The sequence below is a fragment of the Aphelocoma coerulescens genome, chromosome 4 (assembly GCF_041296385.1).
Source record: "Aphelocoma coerulescens isolate FSJ_1873_10779 chromosome 4, UR_Acoe_1.0, whole genome shotgun sequence".
NCBI lineage: Eukaryota > Metazoa > Chordata > Aves > Passeriformes > Corvidae > Aphelocoma > Aphelocoma coerulescens.
In genome coordinates, this window is record NC_091017.1 from 53,364,107 (window position 1) to 53,391,762 (window position 27,656).

General features: G+C 38.6%; 1 protein-coding gene across 4 annotated transcripts in view; it reads right to left on the reverse strand.

Annotated features, from left to right (window-relative positions):
* Window positions 1-27,656, reverse strand: part of GABRB1 (gamma-aminobutyric acid type A receptor subunit beta1) — a 123,538-nt gene that overhangs the window by 20,968 nt on the left and 74,914 nt on the right. For all 4 annotated transcript variants that reach the window (XR_011150730.1, XR_011150729.1, XM_069014188.1 and 1 more), the window contains exon 5: window positions 6,348-6,430. Coding sequence is in view for 2 of the 4 variants with exons in the window: in XM_069014188.1 (XP_068870289.1) it covers window positions 6,348-6,430 (83 nt within the window). In the remaining 2 variants the exon portion in view is untranslated. The remainder of the gene's footprint in view (window positions 1-6,347; window positions 6,431-27,656) is intronic.

Here is a 27,656-nt window from a genome sequence, read left to right on the forward strand (position 1 = left end):
GTTCTTTGCAGCTCAGAAGAATGGCATGTCAGAAGTTAATGTGGATCTACAGATTGTTGTGTGTGTGCAGAGTCTCCACGGGCGGTCCTTCTGAGAGTGTATTTGCAATGATACAAGCTCAGTGTGTGTATTCTGCATAGGGTATATGGAGTAACCTAGGATCTGTTACCTGAGTGCCTCAAGAAATTATAAAGTGACTTGAAAATTGCAAAATGTCTTGGCCCAGAGAGCAGTCACTCTGCTATCCCAGTGGGCAGTATATGGGATAACCTTGGCAGCCCTTTGTGCTGATCTCCATTCCTGCTCTTGCTGGGGTGTTTCGTATGGTACTGTCTTGTTTGTTTTATGAGTGTGCTATGATAAAGTGTGCTATTCTGTGTCCTGATGTTGCCTATTCTTTTGTTAGGCTTTGTGGGAGCTTGAATATGGCATTTGATCCAGGGGCAGAGTCTTTGTGAAGCAAGGTGTTTTGTGCATGTCATAGTGCAGGCAGCAATGGGAGTACAGCAGGCATGGATGGAGAACCACCTCCACACTGGTGAATTGTGAATGCTGTAAATGGGATGATATGCTAAGAACATCCTATCACTTATACCTGGCATATTAAGTGAAGATGGGCAGGCAGGAGCCCTTCTGACTTTTCATTCAGATAGTATGCAGAAAGATGCACTGTTTGAATGATCTGAGTTTTTGAACCTCTCTCTCTCTTATTATTCCACCAAGTTTGAAAGAAATTTAAAGCTGAGTATGTATTTTAGAACAGTTAAAGGAGTTGGCCAGAAGCAGAAGAGAGTTTTTATTCCCAGTGCTATGCTGTAACAACCAGAGACAAGTCAAAGTGGAGAAAATGAGGATTTTTTTACCCAGGGTTCACAGGGCCCATGGGAAGCAACACATTCCAGAGAACAGGTTAATGGCTGACAGGTCTCATGTGAGAGCAGGGGCAGTCTGGCAGGAGGGTGAGTGAGAGAAGCTCTTCATTTACAGATATGGCAAAACCTAAGCAACTGGTATGGAGGGCTGCACTCTTTAAGAACATCAGAAGTGGAAGCTCTTAAAAAGGCACTGGGTTCATCATCCTTCCAGATTTTTTTTTTTTAATTGGGAAGGAGCCTTGCAACCAGCTTTTAGAATACTCTGAGAAACAAGCTCCTTTGAGAAGGGAGAACTTATGCTTTCTGTAGAAGTAATTTGATATGCTTGGTGAGAAGCAGGATGAGACCAGATGCCCTTTTAGTGGTTTTGGATACTTTAGGGAAAATACATAAGTGGATCCAGCTCAAAGCTCTTGCTGCCTCAGGTACCAGAACAGCAATATTCATTAGTGAATTTTTATTGCCAGGCATGAATAAATTACTAGATATCTTGTGCCTGCAGACAGGCAAAGGAAAAGCTGTATGGGAGAGCTTGGATTTAAGACAGGTTTTTCATCTCTAAAAAAATATCCCTATTTGTTTGAGGTGTAGGTTCTTACATCCTTGGTAGCTCAAATGCAGTCATACCCTGGATCAATGCAATCTTGTCTCAAGCAGAGAGCTGTGTTAAATCTGTTCAAATCTCATTCTGTCAGATGGCTCTGTGTCAACAAAGGTGATAAAGAATGTTTAGGTATGAACTCAGTTTTTTTTTTCTGGTAACAAATTATGTAGAGGTTCAAGTGGAGTATTTTATTGATTTATTGTAATATCACTCTAAGTTGGTTGCACTTTCATAGAAGCATTACAGATATTTAGTGTTAGAGCTATTTCTATATGAAGAAGGGACAGCCATAAAAACTGGAATCAAAACAGAATTGCCATTTTTTGTACTGTATCCAGCTGAATAAATCTTCCTCTTTTCCCTAAGTATCTCTGTTCAGGTTTCTGAGGGCTTGTTCAGTTCACCCATATGACTGGTTTCTAAGGGTGCTGCTGACAAGGCTAATGCATGGTTTAGTGTTGCCGTGTTGATCCCTGAATCATGCTGCAGCATTAACTGTTGTCATAGAGACACAGATTTTTGAGTCCAAAGGGACAGTTTTGATAATCAGCTCAGACCTGTTGTAAAACATATAGTAGCTTGCCAATAAGTAAATAATTTTGCCAAACTGAAGCACAGCTGGGAACTCCCTCTCCTGTGACAGTGAAACATATTTCACTGAAGTTTGTGAGATGCTGTAAGTAAAACCCCAAATGGGGATTTAATTTATTGTCAGAGTGATGCTGTCGGCACAAATTTTTTTCAGATGAGTGAAAGCCAGGTGCAAACTTAGTCCACAAGATCCTGCTGTTACTTTGATACTGGCAGCCTCAGAGGGACAAAGAGTATTAGAGTAATAACAGTATTCTGTCTTACCCTCTAGGCAGTGCAGTGAGGTCAGCTCTTGTAAAGAAGAGTGCTAGAGTGGGGCAGCTTTATGCAGTCAGAAGTCTCTGACAGACAATCTATGGGTGATATAATTGTAGCATTTTGATGCTACTGTCCCTGGTTGTTTGCATCCTCCTTCTGCTTTCTCCTTTATCAGTGTGTCTGCACCCATGCCAGTCCACAGCCCGTTGTGGCTGCTGCCAGGGACAGTGGACTTGTGCCAAGGCACTGGGTTCTGAACCACCATAGCAGTTGTAGCCCTTGCCAAAGGCTACCTGATACAGCAGAACTAACAGCTGGGGGATTTGACATCTTAAATTGCCAAGCTGACATCCATCAGAGCTCATGTGAGAGTGCCAAGCAGTCTGTGTAACCTCCAGCCAAGTATTAAGTCTTCTCTTTCCCAGTATATGCTAATCTGTGAGAAACGGATTGTTACAGATCCCAGCTCCGCTGATGAAGCAGTTCCAGTTATAAAATCCCTTGATCCCTTGATACACAGAAGTTTCCAGTGGCCATCATGGTATTAGACATTGGAACAGGTGAAAAATGTCTGATAGAGTCTCCCCATCTTCCACTGCAGAATTTGGAATAAGGTGAATGGGTTGGGTAAAACTGTGAAAAATGTGTGTGAAGGAACATGTGCAGCCAAAATGCTCTCCTCCTAAATGTATATATTTCTCTCATTGTCAGCCATGCATACACAGCTTCTGCAATCCTGTAAGATAGCTTCAGGAGAGCTGGAAATGCAATTTTTTAAATGAAAATAATCTGCTGGCTCAATATAAGCATGCATTATCCATGCCTTCGCTGTGCTGCTGGAGAGGTTTGATAATAGTGCAGCATTTGATTCCTTGTGCTCTTTTCCATTCCTGTGTCACACAGCTGTTTAGCTGCTATTTGCAATGCCTGAAATTACTCACTGTTAAGTATTATTAAGGAACAATTCATATCACTTTAGATTTTCAGGTATGGTCTTTGGCTAATTACCACAGCATCCCTATGAGGTGAAATGACTTCCTGCTCACAAGAATTGTGACGTTCATCTATTCTTTGATAAATTAATCTGTGGGACTTCCTGGTTCCTCTAGAACATGCTCCTTCTGCAGCCGGAGTAAGTCACCCTTGAAAACACATGGGAACTCAAAAGAGAGCCAGGTTGTGTGTGCTTCAGCATTGGTGCTCTGTGGCATTGCTACACAGCTGTTGTGGATGCACTGGGAAGCACTCAGCTTTTGGAGGGGAAAATGTGTCTCCAGCTTGCTTATTTTAGAAATTGGGAAGCACCCTGGGACTTGCTGGGAAGCCACCTGCCTGCCAACATTTAGGAATGAAGGAAATCCTGCAGCTCTCACATACAACAGTACTGCTCTGGAAGCTGGTGCCACATGGGTTAAACCATATAACAGTGCACAGTAAAAAAATAAACAAAACCACTTCCCAGTGCTTTGAAAATTGTTTGACAGTGCACATACTCACAGTATCTGTATAGTGGTGAGAAATGCTGCTTGCTATTGCACAGACTTGCTTAGTGATTTACAGACTTGCTTAGTGATTACAGCACCACCTTCCCTTTTATTTTGGGAACAGTTCTGTCCTGGGATTTATTTAACTCCTGTCTGTCCCAAAATTGATGTGGATAAGGCTTTCTATCAAAGGGATATTTTTTTAACCAAAAAAATGCTAACAGTTTTATTTTCATCCTAGCTTTGTGAACATTTGTATACTGGCACAATAGAAACAGAAGAGAAGCACAATAGCTGAAGGGTGATGCAGGAGCTGGAAGGAGATCTTGAGGGTGGGAGTCTTACAAATTGGTTCTGTCATGGAAGCAAATGCCACATGCCTAATATACATGGCATGAGCAGAGAAGCTGTGGTCATGGTTATCACCTCTGTATTCACCTTTCCCATTCTGCCTCCTCATTATTTCAAGGGGGTTAGTGGGTACTACTAAATGCAGAGTACTCTTCAGAACTCTATTCTTCCAAGTATGATCAGGAATTTTCAAGAGCTTTAGACATGCAGATGAGAAGAACTGTGGTAGAATAGAAGGTATATTTTAGGTGGAGAATTGTCAGACACCACTGCCCCTGACACATCTACTACCTGTGGGCTTCCAGTAGCAGGTAAGCACATCTGTGCTTTTGGAGAATAATTCAGTTGTTAGTAGAACTGACCTAAATACTCATGAGAAGTAATTCACTCTTCAATTTTGACCTGTTGCAAATTGTGATCAGCTCAGCAAGTCTTAACGTATCAACATATGTATCTCTGGAGACATGAATTATTTATACAAGTGTTCAAAAGGTCTGAAAAGCAATTTTCTTTTGGGCACGTGTGACTGGCCACATGAGCGTCATGGTACTCTCTCATCCCTGATTGTGTTAGCATTTTAATTACTTATTCCATCTGATGCTAGTTTTGATTCTTGGTGAGGTCTCAGTAGTAGTACTAACTCCATTCTCACTGATCATTTATCCTTTCAAAGCTTCATTTATGTGAAAGCTTGTGAAAAAGAGGTATAAACCAGTAAAATGTTCCATTAAACCAGTAAATTGTTTCATTATTTGGGCTGCTAGCTGATAAATGCAAATGTACTTTCACCATCTTCAGTCATGATTGAGCTGGGGACTACAAATCAGCTACCTCCCAACAAATAGACTAAGGTATGAGTTCAATATGAAGGCAATGTCAGTATCGTCAACCATTTCGGTTGCAGTGGTATTGTATTTATATCCATTTCCTCTGCTAATCAGGTAGCAAAGTGACTGAAGACAAGCATTATGCACTTTATTTTGAAAATAAAGATTTGACTCATTCTCCAAAAGCATCCATTACATGCCTTAGTAAGTTCAAGCCAGAAGATAAGCCAAGCAGCAGCAAGCAACATCAAGAAAACTGTGTTGTGCCAAAAAAAGGCAGGGGACTGCAAAGCCCAAGTATGGGATGACAACCATGCATCTTGACAAGCAGCTTCTTATGTCCTGTAAAGTGGTGGACTATGGTGTTGCAGTGGGGATTACTGCAACATGTATAAGACAGCGAGGCCTGTGGAAAAGAATAGGGACTGATTCTTGATAGAAGTTTCAGAGATGTTTATTCTCCAGCCACATGGCTGGGGGACTGCTGAAGAACTGTCTCAATCACGGGACCACCAGGGTCCTCCCTGTGCAGGGGAACACCAAACAACCAATGGGGAACAGGATTCACAGGATTCACCAGGGAGTAGGGAAACCCCGTGTCTCCCCCCCAGGGTCCCCCTCCCCCCGGACCCCACGCCAGGGGGGAGGAACCCCAGCACTATGACACTTGGACCAAGTCTTGAACTAGCAGAAAGTGACCAGGAAGATCAGCAGCATGATGGGAAACACTGGAAAGGGAAGCTACGTGGCCAGCATAATAAAGATTCTTTCCAAAAACCTTCACAGGAACTTCTCTAAAAGCCACCATCATAAAATATATAGAGATGGTGTTAATTACAAAAATTTGTAAGTGCACGCCTTGTTCCCATGCTCATGGAAGATGATAACAAAACTCTCATTAACCTTGGTGCTGAAGGATCAAGTTGTTTCTTTTTATAACCTCCAAAAGATTTGGTAACAGCAATTGCTCAGTCCCGCCCCCACCACGTGGGACGGATGTCAATCTTGATGTTAGAGTTGAATGTGCTGAGGTGAAATAATTAATCCAGGTTCAGCAGTGATTAGGCACTGAAGATGGACAGTGCTTGATTGCTGTCCTCTGAATTAATCTTCAGAAAATGCTCTCCTCCCTTCCTTGACAAGAGATTTTGAAAGACATTTTATAAGCTTGGATCAACCAATATTGTGAATGAAACACATTTTGGCTTATGTATTACAGAAATACATTTAGTCTGTTCAGTGTGCAAGCTCACTGAACACACAGTATTTGAACAACTTGTTCCTGTTTTGCCTAACCTGAGAATATAATTCAATTCTCAGCTGTCATTTGGCCAACCCCTTCCCTCCAGTAACTTACAACTTTCAATTTCTAGTGTGCAGTTTTGTTCATCCAGAGGATATCTGCGTAGATCCATCATGCAGGCAGCTGTTGTTGTGATCCTGTAAGAGGAGGGTGAAAAGAATAATGAGACTTGAAACCACATTTTACTTGTCTGAGACGGCAAGATTTTCTATAATGGGCTTTCTGTTTGTTTAAATACAGAATGATATGCACATGGATTCCTGGCACGCAGTCTTTATACAGCTTTTAAACATGATTAATTTACACCGCACAGTATAATGGTTACACCATAAAGCATAAGACCATATGCTGAATATTGTGGAGAAGGATTTTGACTCAAAAGTTTATGTGCAAAAGTGTACAGTGTTTTGAAGAACATTCAGTGAGATTTCTACTTGGACATCTTAATGTTCTTAATTCAGACATCTTCAAATGGTTTAGCGAATTGTTTTATTTATAACTCATACTGCTGATATCTTTCTTTTTCCATTTCGTTGTCAGTTACTGCTGTTTTAATTTTGTCCGATAGGTGTGTGCATTTTCATCCATGCTGTGGAATACCTGGTAATACCTTATTCATTATTTTTATGGTTTCATAATCAGGTTATCATTAGCTATGATAATTGCACATCACCTCTTAAAAATGGCATGAGGCAATCAAACACTAGTGAAATATAACATCGTACGGTGGCTACTTCTTGAACATTGAGAGGAACTAAGATTACCGGCTGGGTGTTTGAGATCCTTACTTCTCCTAGAGGGCATATGAGTTGATATTTGGTCCCTAAAAGTATTCTCCATAGCCTAACACCTTTTGCAAGGCAGTTCCTCTCCTTTTGTTAAGACCATAAATCACAAGAGCATCTGAGAAAATACTTGCTGATAAGCCTGTGACTGTGTGGGAGGAAGGTTAAATGATTTCATGAGGATAGGGGTCAAACTTTAGCTTCTTTTAAAGGTCCCTTTGAGAAAGACAATTAGATCAGTCTTTTCAAACTCACAAAAGTGAGTTATCACCTTCATTTGCTTTATTTATTTATTGGTGATAGATGGGTTCTTAAATGCTTATAAAACTTTTGAAGTTGTGAATGGGCAAACTTAGCTTGTAATTTTACTGGTGTGTCTCTCCTTCTCTCTCCAATGACTTCTACCAGAGAAAGGCAGATGACCTCTTTTTTTGATCTGGATTTGGTCTTGTTGTTCCAGTTCCATGTTAATGAATACCAGAGGAACACATCTTGAGATTTTACTTTTGATGTGCTGAAAGTCAAGCACACTTACATGCTCTATTGGGGGGATAATCCTTGCTGTCACTGAACTGACAGAATTTAAAAGGGGAAAAAATGCCACATGCTTTATTACTGTGACATGCTTCAAAATTTCCTAAGTCTACAAAATCCATCTGTCATATCTAGTATAAGGAACATCTAGCAAGGGCTGTAATGAGAACCAGTCTATGAAACTACTCCAGAAAACTGTGTAAAATACCATGAAAGTGGTACATTTATACTTTTCTTCAGGCTGATTTTGTCACATTAAACAGAAATGCATGTGTCTGAACAGGCATTTGAGATAAAAACTCATTTGCCGTAGAGAAGGTCTTCTGTTGGGGTCTCCCCCCCCCGCCATGTAGCCCTGGGAGAGGGGCCCTGAGGGGAGGCATGGGGTTTCCCTGCCCCTGCTCGGCCTCGTTCCCCATGGGTTGGTTTGTGTTCCCCTGCGCGGGCAGGGACCCTCGGGTCCCGTGACTGGAACAGTTCCTCGGCAGAGCCCGGCCATGCGGCTGGAGAAATAAACATCTCTGAAACATCTAGCAAGAATCTGTCCATATATATATTTCTTTTTCACGGGCCTCCTGGTTGATATATGCCAGCAGTTCTCCACCATTTGTTACAGCGGGGATTACTGTAACACGCATATATCAAACCAGGAGGCCTGTGGAAAAGAAATATATATGGATGGATGGATTCTTGCTAGATGTTTCAGAGATGTTTATTTCCCCAGCCGCATGGCGGGGCTCTGCCGAGGAACTGCTACAGTCAGGACCCGAGCTCCTTTTGCCCGCACAGGGGAACACAAACCAACCCATGGGGAACGAGGCTGACCAGGGCCAGGGAAACCCCGTGCCTCCCCTCAGGGCCCCTCTCCCAGGGCTACATGGTGGGGGGAGGAGACCCCAACAGTCTTCATCTGTGGTAGGACCTCCTTTAGATTAGCCATGTACCCACTATACCTTACTGAGAGGCACTGAGAAGACATGCCGTACTCCTTTGTCAGACACCTGCTTAATAATGCTCAAGATCACACATAACGATACACTAACATTAGTCACAGTTAAATGCTTTTTAATGAAGGTTTCATAGGGAAATGTTTTGTTCCCAATTAATAAACTGGCCTTAATGATAATACAGCTCACCCGTATCAACCGGAGTGTTTTCTAAACCACTGTGGTGAGGTAACACTCTCTCTACTACCTACTCAGGCTGCTCTGTGATCTCAGGAACTCCCGCTAGCCTTGGCTTTTGAGCAATGAGTTGAGTGGTGAAGCTTACCTTGGCCGTGCCAGAATTCTTGCATGGCTAAGGTGGGCATGGCACTGTCTGTACCAGGGACTTCCGTTGCCTCCCCAAGGAGGGGAACAAGAGATAATCAGTCATCCTCTGACAGTCTTGGAACATTATTTACCTGAATTGTAGCCTGAATGGAACAGTACCATTGTTACTGACCCTTTCAAGAACTCCAGTAATTACCAGCTTGGATTACAGCCAGGATGGAAATTCATGACTAAAGCCACGCATTTTGTGACCCTCTAAGCATCTGTTCTAAGAGAGGCCCTTTGAGCTCTTCTGGACTGCAGTGGATGCACCCGTCTCTTAGAGGGACACCTCTCAGAGTTTTCCTATATTTGCAAAACCATCACTGAAAACTCAAGGTGGGACCTGCACTGACACCCCCACTCCCTCCTCAAGGCTCTAGCCTCACCCACAGAGAAATAACAAGGCATCTAACATTAGTATTTCACTGGATTTGAGGGTAATTTTTAACAGGTATATCTTTGTAAATTTATATAGACACAGCCATTGTGTCTGTACATGTTTGAGTGTGTGAAGTGACTGAAATACACTATAGCAAGTATAGCATGAATGTTGACATCTTGGATCTACAATTAAGGCACTGTTGTAGCTGTAATAAATTCTACTGAATCCTTTTATAGATAGTAAATGAGTTATGTTAAATTAGTTATTAAATGCTGCTAAATCCTTTAGACTAAACTGTATGGGACTGAGATTGTAGTCCTAGACTCTCAGAAGTTTAGCAAGCAAGGAGGCTCTCTCTGAACCTCATGGCTCAACAGGAATCATGCACCCTCTTCTGCACCCTTACACTTTTGTCTGCCTGGTCTCTGTGTATATCATTCTAAACTGATTCTAATCTGATTTTCATTAGTATGCTTCATCTATGTAGTAAGTAACAGAGTAAACCTTTCCAGAGCATTTTGTGAAGCTGTACTTCCACAAATTTATATTAAACCTGCTTTTGCTAATATATTTGACAGCGATTTTTGAGTAATCTTAACCACCCATTTGTGATAATCAGTTTGAGTGGCCAGTTATTCCTTATGGCAGGGTATCCGTACTACTGACTTCAGCAGTTTTGCATATTTTATGTAAGTTACATTAGCAACAGCAATTAGCTATTCTTTATATCATCAATGCAAATTGATAGTGCAGTAGTAAATAATGTGATTGTTTATATCTGAAATTTAAATATTCTATGGTTTTTTTTCCTGACATTGTAATTCTGACAACTGTATTGTCTTCTCCACCAGCCTGCCAACACAATATGGTCCCTCCTAAAGCTGGAGATGCTTAAAATTTATTGGAAATCTTAGGCTTCCTTGAAAATAGCTACTTGTAATTGCAGGAGTGCTTCAGGATTTAGCAACCCTCATTACCTGTAGTTCATAAATCTGCCTTTCAAGCATGTTTCTCACTCTTGATAGAGCTCAGCTGTGTAAAATTGCTAATGGCATTATGCTCTGGATAACCACAAAACTTATTTAAGCAGATAAATTAAACCCAAATGTAATCATAGTAATTGCTGTCTTGATGAAAAAAAAAAAAATCAAATGTTTTATTATAAATAGAGTAAAATCCCAGACCTGCTAGTGATTGCACTCTCTCTGGGTGGAGAGAGTAACTGATGGCTTGCACATGCACCAGAAACTTAAAAATAAAGACATTCAAATGCAGAATACATGGGTGTAATGGCAGGAAGGGAAATGCAATACTCTGAAGATAGGGCAAAGCTGCAATAAATCTGTGTTCAAGAGGATTAGACCTGTAAGTTCCTTGGCACAAGCAGTTTGTGGCAATGGCAGAATATCAGGAGGCTCTGTAAATGTTTAAGTGGAGGATTAATCCTATACTTGAAGCAGAACTATTTATATCTCAAAGTAGGATATATTTCTCCCAGACTTTCCATTCTTAAAATACATTTTAAGTTCAGGTGTTGGGGTTAACTTATTTTGTTTGTACAGTGTATTTTATTCTACTCTCCTTACATTCTTTAGGTTCATTTGGATACAAATGCTAAAAATGGCATTATGCAAAGAAGACAAGCAGTTAGGTGGAGGTATATCATTATGCTACTTAATTTCACTCATGTCAGTACTCAGACATTCTGAGATGGAATGAAGTCTGAACTGCCAACAAGCAAACTAAATAGTATTTGCATAAAAGCAAAATTAACTGATTTATTTTTTTTAAATTTTGACTTGGGGTTCAAGTTATTTGATCCACGGCTTAGCTTTTACTTTGATGCCTTACTCTCTGAATATCATATTCTTACTGTATAGTCAAGATATTTTTTGCTAAAAATAAAATTCTATGAAAAAAACCCACTGATGCCCATTATTTGCAAAACTGACTTCCTTAAGTAGTACTGTCAGAGATTTCCCTGCAGAACAGCAGGTTTTGTAGGAACAAATAGGAAAGCTTAATATTTTGAGTTAAATCATCAATGAGCAGTTAAAGTAAGTTCAGAAGGAATACAGGAATTGGATTTATGGTTCTGTACTTAGATAATTTCCTCAACATGCTGTCAAAAAAGCTGATCCTCAATTCTTGGACAAGAAATAAACACAATATTTAAGACACCAATAACAACTAAATGTGAAGATGATCAGAACTAAACAATGCAAATTCTATTGTGAAATGTTTCCTTCATTTGGAGGGCAGGTATCAAATTTTAATATGTTTGTTCTTTTTCTGTCAGTCAACAGAGCATAAATTATAAATGTACATGAAGATATGAACTGGGATGGACTATTTTTTTTTCCTTAAAAGCTAAATAAAAACTGCAAATCAAATAAAGAATAACCATGCTTCTCTTAACCACTGTAGTGCTAGGGCTCTAGTACATGCTGGAAGTAGACTTTCATATTCCAGGTAAAAAATTGCTTTTATTTAGTCAGTGTTAATTTAACTTCAGTGGTATCAGGGAACTTAGTCCCCTGGCAACATCAGAACCCAGATCCATATCCCTGGTGTAATTGTTCTAATTTTTCTGAAACCTGGAAGAATCTTGATGTTGAAGATTTAGTGGGATGTCTTGTAAGGAGAGTTATTCAAGGAATAGAGGAAGGCAGAAAAAAAATGTACATTTATTCTTCAAACTTCTTCTCTGTCCAGGCCATGTAAAAGGTTTACAGTTAAGATACCTGCTGCTACCATAAATTTCCAAGCACAGCCTGAGTGTTTGACCCTGGGAGAAATGTCATCTCTGCACCTGAAAAAATGCCCAACTTGTAGTGCCTGGAACAGCCTACTTGCAGGATGTACATTGAGCATCAGCATTACTGGTTTGGTATTGGGTATTTTATATAATGTAGTGTGCTCTTGGGAAATCTGTGTTCAACAGTCTGTGTGTTGCTTGTGTGGTCAAGTTCCATTAAAGTCTATTAAATTCTCTAAAAAAAAGAAGTTATGAGTACTAGTAAAATTTGCAAGGGCTTAAAGGTGATTAAATAATAATGCTTTCACAGATCTCATTAGAAGCAGAGAGGAAATTTGCAATATTGGGTCTGGAGCAATATTGGGTCCTAAGCCAAAATTTTCAATATTGGGTCCTTGGTTTTAGATATGAGTACATGATCATGTGGAAACTTTTTTTTTTTTAATTAGAAAACTATTATAGTTTAGCTAATTTTACCAGTAGGACATATATTTGTGACTCCAGGGTGACAAATTGTCAACTGCTAGATCACTGCTGTAGACTGCATACTCTGAGATAACACTCAAGTTTATAAGGAAAGCTTTTGTATGGATTTAGGTTAGCAAGCACAACACACACTTCCTTTTAATCTTGCTCAGAAAATCATAGAGTTGAATAATCATGACAAAATAAAAAAGACCTTGAGGAAGATGTGTAAAGAGAAATACACAGCTCAAAGAGGTAAAGCTGTACACAGCTGAGAACAAGGTCTAGTATGAGGGGGGCCCAACAACCTTTATAATATTGGGTCAAGCAACCTGTTCTACTTAAGTTACACAAAGATGGGGCAATGAAAAATAGGTCAGACTATGGACTTTCTGTTGTATTTTATCAATACCCTGAATTTGTCAGTGTTTGCTTGATTTGCCTCTCCTTCATCTTTGTTTTTTGTTGAGAAAAAAAAATTGATTAAAATTCAAAAAGAGGTGAAAATGCTTTTAAAATATGGAAATCCTGTGGTGTGCCTTTCTGAAAACAATGTATATATATATATATATATGTATGCATATGTTTATGTATGTGTGTAAATAAAGATGCTATGTATATTTTGGATTAAGCAGAGGGATGTGGATACAACACACTGCAGATAAATATTAGGTCAATTCTTTCTCACAAGACTTTATTAGAACTTTATTGTGATTATTTTAGGCAGAAGTGCCCAGCCAGCCAGTGGTGCTACAGTGACTGGTCACCATAACCTACTGTGCCTCTGGTCATGCACTGGCCGACCTTCCTTCAATGCAATAACCAAGTGTGTCTCCAGAAGCCATCTCTTCCACTGCTTGAGGACAGTGGCAGTGGGGAAAGGTGTCTCAGGGATAGCCTGCATGTTCTGGCTACACTTCCCACTGGCCTGCAATGCTATAGCCTCCTCCACCCCTGACATCAAGTTTCTTTCCTCCCAGTTTGTCCTTTTAGTTGCCAACATCAAACCTTGAATGAAATGCGAGCAGCTCAGCAATAATGTTGGTTGCCTCGGGTATCAAGGTCTTGAGCTAGTATGCTGCAGCCAGAAAAGGACACATGGTGAAATTTTTCAAGGGCTGAAACATTGCATTTAAGATAAAAAGAGCTGCAGTGGTCAGCAACAACCCCCCACACCCCGCCGCAAAAAAACCAACCAAACAAACCCACAGCAAACTATTGAAAAAACTAGAAGAAGAAATAATTAATAGTAGCACTGACTAGTGCTGAAGCACAGTAATGGTCATGGACCTGTGCTGAGACCTGGAGGAGTCATTCTGAGTTGGTCTATCCTTGTATAGCTAGTAACACTCCTGAGAGTGAATAGACTTGTCAAATGTAGAGGAGGAATATTTGGTTTTCTCTGAGGTGTAAATAGAAATGTCTGTTTTCAAGCAAAAGACAGGCATGAAAAGTTAATCTGCAGGGTGTCAAATCAATCAACTGCATTGGCTTGAAATAAGAATGTTAAAAAAAAGAACAACTTAATGAAAACATGACTGTTCCTATTGCTCTTTCCACTCACATATGTTCTTCTCCCCAAAAGCTACTGAGTTGTCTGTCTGGGCTGCTGTGTTGTCCTGTAGGTCCCTTGAGACACTCCTTATCCCGTTCCTATTTCCCCCTGGTCATACCAACTTAACAGCTGTCAAGACAAATGAGGCAGAATTTGCCTGAATTGATTGTTGTTCTTGAATCAGTTCACCAGTTGGGCTCACTTGGGCCCTAAAGATGGTTAAATGGCACCATCTCTGAAGAGAGTAATGATGGTGAAGAACAGATGAAGGCAGTGCTCCCACACAGTGAATTTTGTCACGCTATTCCCATGTCAGTGGGAATATTCACCACCAGTGAATTGCCATGGTCAGCTCATTGCTGGTAAGCTGCCTGAGCTTTGTCTCAGACAGAAGTCCTGGAAGAGTCAAAACTCTATTCTTAAACTGTTCCCTGTCTATCTCAGCAGCAGAGCCTAATCCTGTGGTATACATTCAGTCTCGGGCAGGGGCAAGCCACTGAGCACAGTGACTGTGTCTTTATATGCCCAAACAGTTACTGGGTGTGATGCAGGGTGTGTTGATTGGAATAAGCACGTGCCTAGTCTTGCTGTTGAGGTCACTTCAATTAGTATTGAGGTTGCTTCAATTAGTATTCTTTAACATAACCCAGGCACTACTTTATCACATCTGTTTTGTGCCTACAAAGATATGCAATGGTCAAATGCTCTTCTGCTAGACTGAACTGACTGTGAATTTGAAATCCGTTATCCATTTGCTGTTTATTCTTCCCCCCCCCCCCCCCCCCCTTACAGTATTTACTTCCTTTGCTGTTTTTTTGTTGTTGTTGTTTTGTTCGTTTGTTTGTTTGAATGATGAAGGGTTATTTTCTGGAAAATGTCACTGCTGATCTTCCTTTAAGTATTCCAGATTCAGCAATCTCTTGTGGCACTTGAAGTTTGTGGGTTTTGTGATGAAGGCATTCAGATGCAGCACCTTGCAATAATGGTGTTGTGATCTATAGGACAATACTGCCTAAGAACTGCCTGCAGCAAGTGATGTCCTCAAGCAGAATTCTCTGTCCCTTACTCTGATGGGATGTAAGCTAATGGTATCATTCTCACCTTTAACCTCTCTTCTGAATGCAAATAGATGTTATCAGGTGTGTTAAACAGGTGTCGCTTAATGCTTATGGGAACACTATACTTTTGTATTTTATGTCCCGCCTGGCAGTTGTTTAAAAAGGTGTGCCCCTGGAGCCGTAAATCACTTTTCTTTTTTCTATTTTTTTTTTTTTTTCACAGAAAACACTGACTTCCACAGTCAGTGCAAAGTAGGAGTGTCTCAAAGGTTATATAATTTTCAATTAGAGTGCTGTGTGCATGAAAATATTTTGAAGAAGGGGACATCACATTTCAGTTGCCTTGGGGGATTTACTTTGGTACTCAAAGTAATTGTCAGTAAATTAATCATCATTATTTTGCTTAAACTCTTGATGAATAGTCTGACATTCAGCTGCCAGGACTCTGCCTCAGAGAACAGCTACATAGTTACACAGTTAAATAGTTACGTGGTACTATCACAAAGTAGGGATGGGGGGAGGAAATTACCCGAAATGCAGACAAACTGACTTGCTGGCTTCTGCCTTTCCCGAGGGGAGAGTCTGAAGCTTCAGCGTAGCGGTGGCCATAGGAGGCAATAGGAAAGGGAGAGCTCATACATGGAAGGAGATGACGAGAGAGGTGGCGAGAGAAAGGGTCTGGGAGAAAACATGTTGCTCTGACTGAATTAGAACCTTCTAAAATCAAAATCTTGAGGCAGATATGTACTTTTTAAAGATAAGGTAAGACCTTTATTCTGTTCAATGTAGTGCATCAGAATTAATTCAGAGTAGAGTGAAGATGAACGGTGGAAGAATAAAGATGCTTGTAAATATCAAGAAATAATAATTTAAAAAAATCACTAAAATTTTAAAGTGTAACCTTATAAATATTAAAAAAAACCCCCTCTGTATTGACGCTTGTAAGCCAAATTTCAGTGCAATGAGAATTTTTACTGCACAGCTATAAACCCATGAAAATAAGTTTTATAATATAAGTCCCAAGAGGACTATAACCATACCATGGCAAACAAGATACTTCAATAAAAAGTGCCTTAGAGTTGGAGCTGAAATTTACTGCAAATAGTAATTTAGTCTGACAGTGCAAGTATGTTGCAAGATAAAAAGAAAAAGAGTGAGCCAGAAGTGCTTAGCATAAAGGAAGGTCCAAGAGAAAAATAAAGTCAGGTAACTGGTTTTCAATCTGGTTTGAATTAAAAAAAAATAAAGGTGATAAATCTGTAACTTTTTCAATGTCTCTATGCAAACCTTCTAAAAGTGACGAAGTGAAAGAAAGGTGCAGATAATATCCACTGACCGAAACACCCTGCTCAGGAGAGAACAGAGGTCCGCTAGATGGCAGCAGTGATGTTAGTGTCATGTGGTATCTTCACGTTTTGAGTTGATTTTATTTCAAAATAAAACAAAATTAGACACCAACATACTTATTGTGTGTGAAAGAAAGACATGAATATGTTCAGTTGTCCCCCCTTCTTTGGCAGAAGCAGAAACTAGGCAACATCCTCAACATGCAGCCTAGTTTGGAAGGCTTCAAGATGTGCTTGGTCAAAACAGGGACCAGACATATTCCTGGGGTTTTTTTGGTTGGTTGGTTGGTTTTGGTTTTTTGTCTTTTTTCTTTGTTTGGTTTTGGTTTGTTTGGTTTTTTTTGTTTGTTTTGTTTTGTTTTGGGCTTTTTTTGTGGAAACAGATGCCTGATCAGGCTAAGCATCTGTTTAAGACGTGAACTGCTAGGACTTTTGCTGATGGTAGGTGAGCCCTGCTTTGTTTCTTAGCTATACAGAAAAGAAAATTAGTAACTAATGAATTGCAGAAAATTTTGACTCAAGATTTTTAGGGCTTTTTTTGAATAGCACTTGAAACTACACTCCTTGCTCCTAGGAGAGCACACCAGACAGGGAAGGGGAAGGCAGCATTTTCTATAGGGGTCCTGTAGAGAAGAGAAAGAAAAGTAAGAGGCAGAAAGAACCTTGAGGCAAAGGAAAAAGGGCTTCGACTTGAATCTGTAGTTATTTATATGGCTATGCTTCTTTACAATGAGCTCACCTGTGAAATCTATAAATGACATGTATCAGCTAGGAAAGAGTGCATTAGAAGCAGTAAATGGCATTTTATGGTATGACACTGCTTTGTTTGTAACTAAGACCTGATACTCATTAAAATATGCTTTTGTCACTTAGAGAGTTCTTAGATTATCAAGCCTTTACAGACCACTCAGGCAATTCTTAATACAATGCGTGATTGATTTCTGAGGGTTTTCCTCAGGTCTTTGATATTCACTATTTACCCATGTTCTCCCATCCTGTCCAGACAGTAAGTACGCCTCAGTTGTTCTAGATAGGTAGCTGAATATGAAAACTAACAATTCCAGGCAGCAAAGCAGACAGTGCAATTATGTCTGGATACATATAACAGAGGAAACTTGAGTGCATCTGAAGGAGCTGAGCTGCTGCAGTTAATGCACCATGTGTGGTGACTAATTCCTTTGGAGAACTGAAAGTGAAATGAAAATCTTGCACTGGGACTTCAATTAGACAATTTTAGGTCTTCCCAAAATATTGATTCTGCAGGCAGTATAAAGTGTGAACAAAGATATTAGATTGCTTTTTTTGCACACCTTTGACTTCAGAGGAATGATTATGTGATTTTTGCGTAGAAAACTGACTGATGACCATGCCCTGTCAATGGATTGTAGTGAGTTTTCATTGTATTTGTCCGAAGCCTGATTGTGTGAATCAGTTTAAAGTATGTATTACTTCAAAGATATTTCTAGTTGTAACATCTTATTAATCCTCAGAACTTTTTGAATGAGCATAAATTAACTGTAACATTGAAATAAACCTGGGACAGTGGGGTATTTCTGTTACTTTAGTACAGCTTTTTTGTTGTTCTTATGCCATATCTTTCAGTGTGAATTGTGCCATTGAGTCAGTTAAACAGTATAGAAATAAAAAATTGTACCCTGACATTCATTTTAATTAGAAAACAGGAGTTCAGATGCAGTGGAAAGTGAAGGACCTTTGAGTCATCATTCATACTATTGCAAGTACTGCCTCATGACATTTCTTTCACAGCCTGATCAACGTGTCTTGGGAGTAGCAGGGCAAATCAATAAATAGGAATTTTTTGGGGAACCATGTTTTTCTGAGACGTCACACTCTAATCTGAAGCATGGATTGATTTATGGATGGTGTGTACTGCTTTGCCTTTGGAAAATACTGTCCAGTGGCTTACACAGCACTTTTTCCTATTGTTTTTTACTCCTTTCTGGACAACAAGTACATCTCCTTTTCTGTCCAGTGGCTTACACAGAACTTTTCCCTATTGTTGTTTACTCCTTTCTGGACAACAAGTACATCTCCTTTTTCTTTTCTCAGTATTTCTTTTGCTGGCTGAAAAAAATTCTCTGTCCTTGTTAAGCAGATATATTTCCTTTCCCAGATGCAGCAGCACTCACTACATGAAGAGACTCCCATCCTCTCATTTCCTCCTTCCATGGGAACTAAAATCCACTACTGTCTACCAGCAGAGTTACTGATGAGACAACACCTTGATTGTCTTTGTGAATCTGTTTTTGTCAATTGCAAGTTAAATTGAGTAAGGTGGTAGTTATTTCAAGTGACTGAAATAGATTAGGAAGTGTTCACCAAATCAACCTTCATTAGTATCCATTAGAGAGCTGTAATGTAGGGAAATGGTCATGGTTAACTTGGAGGGTTCTGGGAAAGACCTTCTTAAACCAGCACAGCATCGCTTAGGAGCCACGTGAATATATACACACACATGTGGGCCTCTCTGTGTGAATTATTTAGATGAGCTTGTCCTTTAAACCCAGTTCTTCAGCTGGGCCTGCATAAGATAGAGAAGAAAGTGAGCCCCAGAAAGTGAGTTGCTCATTTGTACTTAGAGCATTCAGTTTCTCCTGACTGCCAACACTGATGAGTCATATGCAGATTTCATTTCATCTGAGTTGCTCACAACTTTGAAAAGAAAATCGTTATTTGTGCCAATGAGATATTTTTACCCTAAAATGACTGTTAACTAAAGCAGTATTGGTAACTTTGAACGGGTAGGGGGTGAACATTTTCTAACTGGATGTTTTGAAGGGAGGAATATTTTCACTGTTTTTGTCTTTCAGTAGTGGTAGCTGTTTTACAAGGTGGATAGCAGCTCTGTATACCAAAAAGGTCTTACAGGGAAGAAAAAGATACAAAAATTGTAAGTGGTGCTAGAGTAGAATATGCTTATTTATTTGTTTAACTTTATATATTTAAGAGGCAAGAATAACTTACTCCAATGTTGATGCTTCATACTGGTTTATTTGGTTTCAGATATTCTTTATATCAAAAATATAATTTCTCTTTTACACAATGATACTTGGTGCTCTTTTACATTCATTGAGTGCCGGGTGCACCAGTGATCCAGCAGACTGATACATAGTTGAGTAGCATGTTGAATGCACAACATCTGTCACTAATCCTCTGCAACCTGAACATCCCTCAAAAACAGAGCATGCAGACTTGTTATAAACAGTGTGATTTCAGGAATTAAATACATATTGTTTGGGAATTAAAAAATATATTTCACAATATAGAGAAATGTATATGTTCTATAGATAATATACATGTTTAAATGCTTTCCCCATGATATCTTGGAAGATGCTTATTTTTTCTGTTTGCTTTTTCTGCTTTTCTTTTTTTTAAATTTCAATTTCGAAACATGTACATTGGTTTTAAAAGTTTCATGAAAGGATATTCTGGTTCTACTCAGAATCTACTAGGCATTCTAATTTCTTCTTGTGACAGAACATTTTTCAAATGGATGAATACAGGACAGCCAGAAAGGTGGGTCTGTTAAAGTAGGAGAGCAAGTGGTCCAGCTAAGTACTTAAATTAGTTCAGGTAGCCCACTTGGTGCCTTGTTAGAGAGTACAGTCATACCTTTTAATACTTAGCAACTTACACGGCTGGCAGGTTTTAATATGTGAAATCCAAGAAAAGGTATGAATGGAATCTCTTGGTACTTTTTCACACATTAATTTTTCACACATTAATTAGAGCTGTATTTAGAGTACTGTCAGAGAAAGGCTGGCTAAAGAACACTTGGATTTTTCACTAAAATCGTGAAGGTTAGCTGTGTTCGAATGCTGGTGCGAGCACACTGGGGAAGGTTGCACAGAGTGGTGAAAAGTGAGAAACGTGGGGATGGCTCTTCTATTGGCTCTTGCAGCTGAGAGGATCAAAGCCTTGATTAAAGAAAGAGAGAAAATGAGCATGTTTTATGTACCAAAGCCATGAGTAGAATGAGGACAAGGCTTGTTTTCCTAAACTCCTTAAGTATCAGGACAGATAATCATGTATTTTTGAGAGTTTCCTGGCTCAGGCTTTGATGTTAACCTGTATCAGGCCTTCTTTTCACCTTTTTCCTCCTGTCTTGAGTAACCTCAGAGCACCAAGCCTGACAAGAGTTCAAGAAGCATTTGGACAGTGCTCTCAGGAACATGGTGTGACTCTTGGGGCTGTCCTGTGCAGGGCCAGGAGTTGGACTTTGGTGAGCATTGTGGGTCCCTTCCAACTCAGAATATTCTGTGATTCTGTGATCTTTAATATTCTGCAGGCTCAGACTCTGCAGGCTTTTGTTCTCTCCTAGGAACGTCTGCATTTGATTCTATAAGCAGTTGACGTGTAATTCCTCACCGTCAGTATCTGTTGTTGTGCCTGTTTCTTTTATCTTTAGCTTTAGGAGCACAGTACAGTAGACTCTTTCTAATGCTACCTTGCCTTTATTTATGCAATGTTCACGAGGACCGAACAAGTAAAAACCTCCTTAGATGACACAGATGCTTTTTACCATAATGTTAAAATACTGAATTAAGACTGAAGCTTATAAAACAAACTTTTCTGCTTATGTTGTCTGAATAGGAGAATTTTCAGGTAAGAACAGGTTGTTTATGGTGTTTAATTCTCACTTTGTGTTGTTTCATCATAACCTTTCTGTGATGCATGGCTTCTTGAGTCCCAAGAGGTAGTTGGGTAATTTTACTTGGGTTTTATTTGGTTGCGGGTTTTGTTTGTTTTTGTTTTTGTTGTTTTTTTTTTCCTCACAGGACAAGAGGGAAATACAGTAAGGCATAGCTACTTGACTACTGTATCATATTTTCTGTTGAATTTCATAGTTCAGAAGTTCTTCCCTGAACTGTTTTGATGATGTAAGTAATAATAAATTACATAGGCATTCTTTCATCAAGATAAACTAATAAAAATGTAGAAAAGTAGGAAAGACATTGTGTCAACCTGTAGGGTTTTGTAACTTTCATCCTTCTACTTTCCATCCTGTATACATTTTTGCTATCATTCTCATGTCTAGTAGCTAAATACCATATTATTGCTAAGGTTTAGTGTCCAGTGGTTTCACAGAATTATTTCTTTTCCTTCAATGTTTCCTTACATTTGTATCGAAGGATGGATTTGAAACCTTTAGAGGAGAAAGGTTTAAAAATGGGTTTGGAAATGTTGTATTTTCAAGTTCATACATTGCATTTTCTACTAGTTCCATACATTCTTCCTGCATCTAATTTAAAGTTGCTTTGGAAGGGAAAATATTTACATACACATTTTACTTCTTGTTACCTTTACACAAAGTAAGTGCATACCTGGCATAGGGAGAAGAACTGCGATAAGTTTTTCCCTTTGATCTCTTGCTATGGCCAGGACTGTCTCTTTGAGTATGCTAACAGCTCTTCAATGTAGCAAATAATTTGCTTATACTGATAAAATTTCCTATAGGTGACTGAGTATAGCAGAAGATTGAGTTATTCCCCATGAAAGCAGAAAGTCTTGAATAGTGCTGTGCAGTGTTCAGGCAGATTTACTTATAATCTTGTGAGCATGCAGGCCTTTGATTTTTTTCAAGAAAATGCTTTGATATTTTCACTGGCATCTTAAACATAAGACTGACATTTTGCCATTAGGAAATAACAGAAAAAAAGGAATTAAAAATGGAATAAAAGATGACTAGTGAGTGAAAGCTCATACATATATATCAAACAGCCATCACCTCAATGCTCACAAAAACCAGAAACTTCCATCGCCATTGAGAAAACATTTCCAGCTTATAGGGAGACCTACAAAATATCCTCAAAGTCTAATCTGGAAACTAAGCTTTATGTCTGTATCATTCACAACCAGAAGAGTGAAATTATATGGGTACAAAATACCTGTGGAAGAGGCTGCAGTTTACAACCCAGGCAGTTTAATTGCACAGAGCTCTGAATGGCCGTACCTGACAGAATGGAGGAGGTAGTGACCACAGAATGGGTTGAAATATTTCAGATGAGTTTTTCAGGAAAGAAAATACTGATGATCTGTGAGTTACAACAATTGTTCTAACATGTACTTAGCCTGAAATCTGTTGGTTTGGTTAGACCTAAAGAGGAGCTTGTGTGCCTGAAAACTTCTCTATATTTTTTCACTTAAATCAAGTGGCGCAATGAAAATAATATTCTTCCATGAAAGACAACAATTTTCTTTGGAACATGTGTCACCATGTGGTCTTGAAATGTCTGAGTTTTTGGACTTGCCTTTTTTTTTTTTTTTTTGGTACATGTGTTAGTCAAAATGAATAAACCCAATTCTGTTTATATCTTCTTTAATGATAACCACACAGATCATCCATCAGTTTGGATCTCTTGCATCTAGCAGATAGGCTGTCCATTTGAATCATTGTCATGAATTCCCACAGTAAGGAATATTTCAAAGTATTTTCAGTATTTAAAGTAATACTAAGCATATGCATCTGTTATGCAGAGTTCTCCTTTCTAGTGATTTGCTAATGAGAAATTAAAGAAGGTTGCATTAATATACCATATATAGCATAATTAAATATTACTGAAACTTCTGTGACACAGCTTCAAAACAAAACCCTTCTCTTTTCTTGTTTTCTCACAACAGAATCCCAGCAGGGGGCTCCCAGGTAACACAAAAATCTGTAGGAGTCCTAAGACACACTTGGTGCCCACACTTGGATGATAGCATGTATTTTAAAAGTTTCCAGAATTTGAATTAAATTACTCCTTAGAGTAGTCTTTTTTTTTTTTTAAACCTTTTACTTAAAGCAGGTTTTAGTTGCTGAATTCTTTTGGCTCATCTTGAAGTGTTTCAGTGGGAATTGTTCTTCCTTGCATCCAAAGGTAGATGGTGAAAAGCTGAAATTTTTCCCTTAGGTCTTTTAAAAATCTGGCTGATACAGGTCTTGTGCCACTTTAGGCTTAACTCTATCTAATATCCCAGAGAGGTATCTTGGAATCCTTATGTGCTTTAGTAATTCTCTCTAGATGGGTTAATGTATAGCCTGTATATATAATTATATATAATTATCAAATTATATTAAGAGCAGAATTATTAGTCTCACGTAAAGAAATAATTTTTAAAAATGAAGTATTTCTATATCTTTCTAGAATCCTACCAAAAAAATAAAAGTTCTAGTTTTATAGCTTTTTCATTTACTTCTTTCAGTGAAAGACTCAACAATTGGAGACCTTGTAACAAGATAAGTAAGCCAGTAGAAAATTGTATTTGAAATTAGGCCAGCTGGAGTCAATGGAATATTTCTTAGGAAATAATCTGACAATCTTTTCTCTCCTCTCTTTCTATATGAAAAAAGTCTGACTAGAAATTTGTCAAGAGTATTTCTTCAGAAACATTTATTCAGGTATGGAAATATTTCTTACAGAACAGTTCAGGACTAATAAAATGGAAATTGAGGTTATTTTTTAATTGGACTCCAAAGGTGTTTTCTGATGGAAGAAAATAACAGGAAATGGGTTAGACATTATTTGAACTAAATCCTTACCAATAAAATCTATGCAACTTTTTCCTTCTGTCCCTTGACCAGGAGATATTAAAACTAACAAATACAGCATTGAAGATATATGGGTGATTTAACTGGATAACTGTTAAGCCTTTAAAAACCTGCTAAATATTAGCTCTCATTATACTTAAAAATAGCTAGCCTTAAGATATATGGTCTTTTGTTTGTAAAAAGGGTCATCAACAAACCTGAGAACAAGTTTGAAACACCTGGCATCTGCTAATAAACCTCAAAATACTAAGTTTACCACACCAGATTTACTTTCCAGGTTCTGGGTTTACACAAATATAATAGGAACAAAACCAGAAGTAGATTTATGCTTCCAATATAGCCATTTGATCACACTGTCTCACATAGTTTACAAATCCATCTATCTAAAGACTATGAAAAATGCTGCCTGTGACCATGCTCTCAGAGGTTGCTAGAGAGGCTCTCCTAAAAGAGACATCAGCAGCATGCATCAGAGCATCAGAGAGTTACACTACCCAGGCCTGAGAAGTTCCAAGAGTTTGAACTTCCCCAGGTTTCTTCTGCTTGTGCCTTGACACATGGGAGATGTCAGCTTACCCTTGGTGTGTAAGTTACCTTTTCAGACTATAAACTTTTCTGTCTGATGTATACAACTGATGGTAGTATAAGAGGGCATATATATTTCCTCTTGGATGACTGGTGTCTCATTGAACTGAGACTATTGGTATGCATGTGACCTGGAAAAACTTGTCTTTGGCATTTTTTTATGAATATGACAAACTGGACACTCTGCATATGTGGAAAACATACAGATTTGCAATAAGGAAGCACAAATAATTTGTATGTGTTTTGATTTGGTTTTAACTGTTTCTTTTCTAAGAGAAACTAAGTATAATGAGTGTATATTCCTACTGATCTGACTCTAGAAAGCGTATGTGTGTTTTTCATTTGTGTGCTTGTGTTTTGTTTAGTAGTTTGGGTTTTATTTTGTGTATGTGTTTTCTGTTGCTGTTGCATCTGGAATTTGTTGTTTGCTTTTGTAATGGAATTTCAAGAATTGGAGCCAATGTTTCTGTCAGTGGGACATGTTGCTGGTACTGAGGTTGGAGACTGACTGCCATGTTACTCTGACCTGTGGGCAGGTACCTCAGCCAAGGTGAAACCAGCCACTCTGGGGGTAGACAACCCAGGTTGGGGGAGCTGCAGCTGATGTTGCTGCCTGATGATTTACCCAGAGATTGAGGAATGGTTCACTGTCAGCTCAGACTCCTTCGTAGGTCACTCCCATGTACATTTACCTACTATAGGTTTTAAGTGCTAAATGATTTTCAAGTTGCTTTGTCCCCACTTTCACTCTTGCTTTAGGCTCTGAGTAACTCCAGGACTTCTGATATTTCTAGATACTTCCTTGGAAGATCATGTCTAATTATATCTGTAATCCAAAACTACATGAATTGTATTTGAAGTACCTACCTCCGGTCTGCTCAGCTTGATTTCCCAGTCTAAGAAAATGAGGTCAGACTGGCAGTTTAAGACGAGGTTGTATTACCAATGCTGTAACAATACTTGGTAATCTTACCTTATTAATGGCTTTATAAATGAAAGCATTTTATTTGTCACATATTTTGCCTCTTAAAATGAGGTAATTTTGTCCTAACAGTTATAACACCATGTATGTTGATGCTACAGCAGAAGTGCCAAATACAGGAATGTACTACTGTATTTTATGGGGTAATTAATTTTATATTTTACATTTTATTGTACTCAAGGGCTTGGCTATTATCTAGATTGTGAATTCTCCTGCAGCTACTTTTAAGCCACACCAATGATATTTGAGAAGAAAGGCTAATCCTCTTTTTAAGTGGAGATATTTATAGAAGAGTGAGGGTTAAAGAGAAAATACCTTGCCTGAAAACGTTCTTAATGCATTATTATTTGCATCTTTGCACTGTTCTCAAAATATGGATTTTAATTTATTGTAGAATTTATTATTAACACTGCATTTGATTGTAGTGAATTAAATCAGTGCAGGGTTGCTCTTCACACTAATATTCTTAAACACTTCATATGGTACCAGCCAAGGTTCTGTGTGCTACAGCACAGAGCAGACATGGCCTGATGGCTCTGGGCTTTGTGAGCAAGGGGATGTCTGTAGGAAGAGCAGCCCCCACAACCTGGCACCATTTATTAATTTTTCCTTTTTCACTTTTATGTCACTAGTAAACAAGCTGCACCAGCATTTGTTCAGGATTTCAGCAGCTTTCCAGGTAGTGTTTATCAGGGAAGTGCTTGTCTTTTTGAGAGAACACTTAAATTAAGACCCCTCCCTCTTTTGTATCTAAGGGCATTCAGTTTGGAGCAGGTCTGGCAAAATATTTTCTCTCTCCCCTAGGACTTTAATTAACCTGCCTGATATAATTATTGCACAGAAATGGTACAGATTGATCCCTCATCCCATGCCCCTCTGATTTTTGGCTGAACAACTGTTTCACTGATGTCATGAATCAACATCAATATAAATTAAGTAAGAGTGAGGTTGGTTTTAAGCAGCTAAAAACTTACATTTTGTCCTTCAGTATTAATTGTTTTTAGCATGCTCAAAATGAATAGTAAGTAAGCTAGAAATCTGCAGCAGAGTACAGATTTAATTACCTGTCCCTTGAAATTTTTAACATTAGAGGGAACTGCTTTTTATTAAATGGCTTTTTAATGAACTTCAGGACCTGGAAAGCACACATAATGTGGTATGTACCTAATGTATGGTGATAGGAAATATACTAAAATATGTTAACATATTGGGACTCAGCATAGATCTATTTTATGTACCTGTATATAGCCTTATATAAAAACATACACTAAATAATCTGTACTGCTAACAATATATTTCAGCTATATAAGTTAAATTGCAGTGGTTTTTAAAATGTTTTTGCCTTTTTCTTTCAAAAATACAAGTAAGTCTTGTAACTGTATATGTCCATTTGATGTCCCTTGCAAAGTATAAGCAGCAAGAAATGTGTTAAAAATCCAGTATTTCAGGGAAAAAGCAAATATTATGACATTATGCAAACTTAAGCACTAACTTCCAGAGTATGCAGATTAAGTATGTGCAGCTTCAATGGTGTGTATCTAACTGGCCACACTGAAACAGCAGGAGTTACGTGGCTCAATTGTGAAAAGCTTGTGAGGATTTTCTTTCTGGTTACTCAGTTATAAGATATCTCTGCATCTGAGCTTTTGCAGTGTGCAGAGGAGAAAGCTGAGCTAGCAAATACACAAAAGTTCCTATCTCATTTAATGCCTACCCCCTAAAAGCAAGTAAAGAAGGAATTACTTGTAAAAACTTGCCTATACTGCTATCGAATGAAGTGATTCTTAGACTGTGTATATAAATTTATTTGAAATACCTCTTGATCAAAAGTTCTTCAGTGCTATTCTCAGCCATTAAATTCTTTTTTCACTTGATTTTTGTCTCCCAATATGTTTGAGCCAACTATAATAGTGTTATTTATACACACTAGAGATAAGCTTTGGTGTGACTGGAGTTCTTTTAAAAGTAAGACGTAGTAAAAAAAAATTGAAGACCATTTTATTTGGAAGTGGGATTTTGATGCAGATCAGGTTGACAGTGAAAGA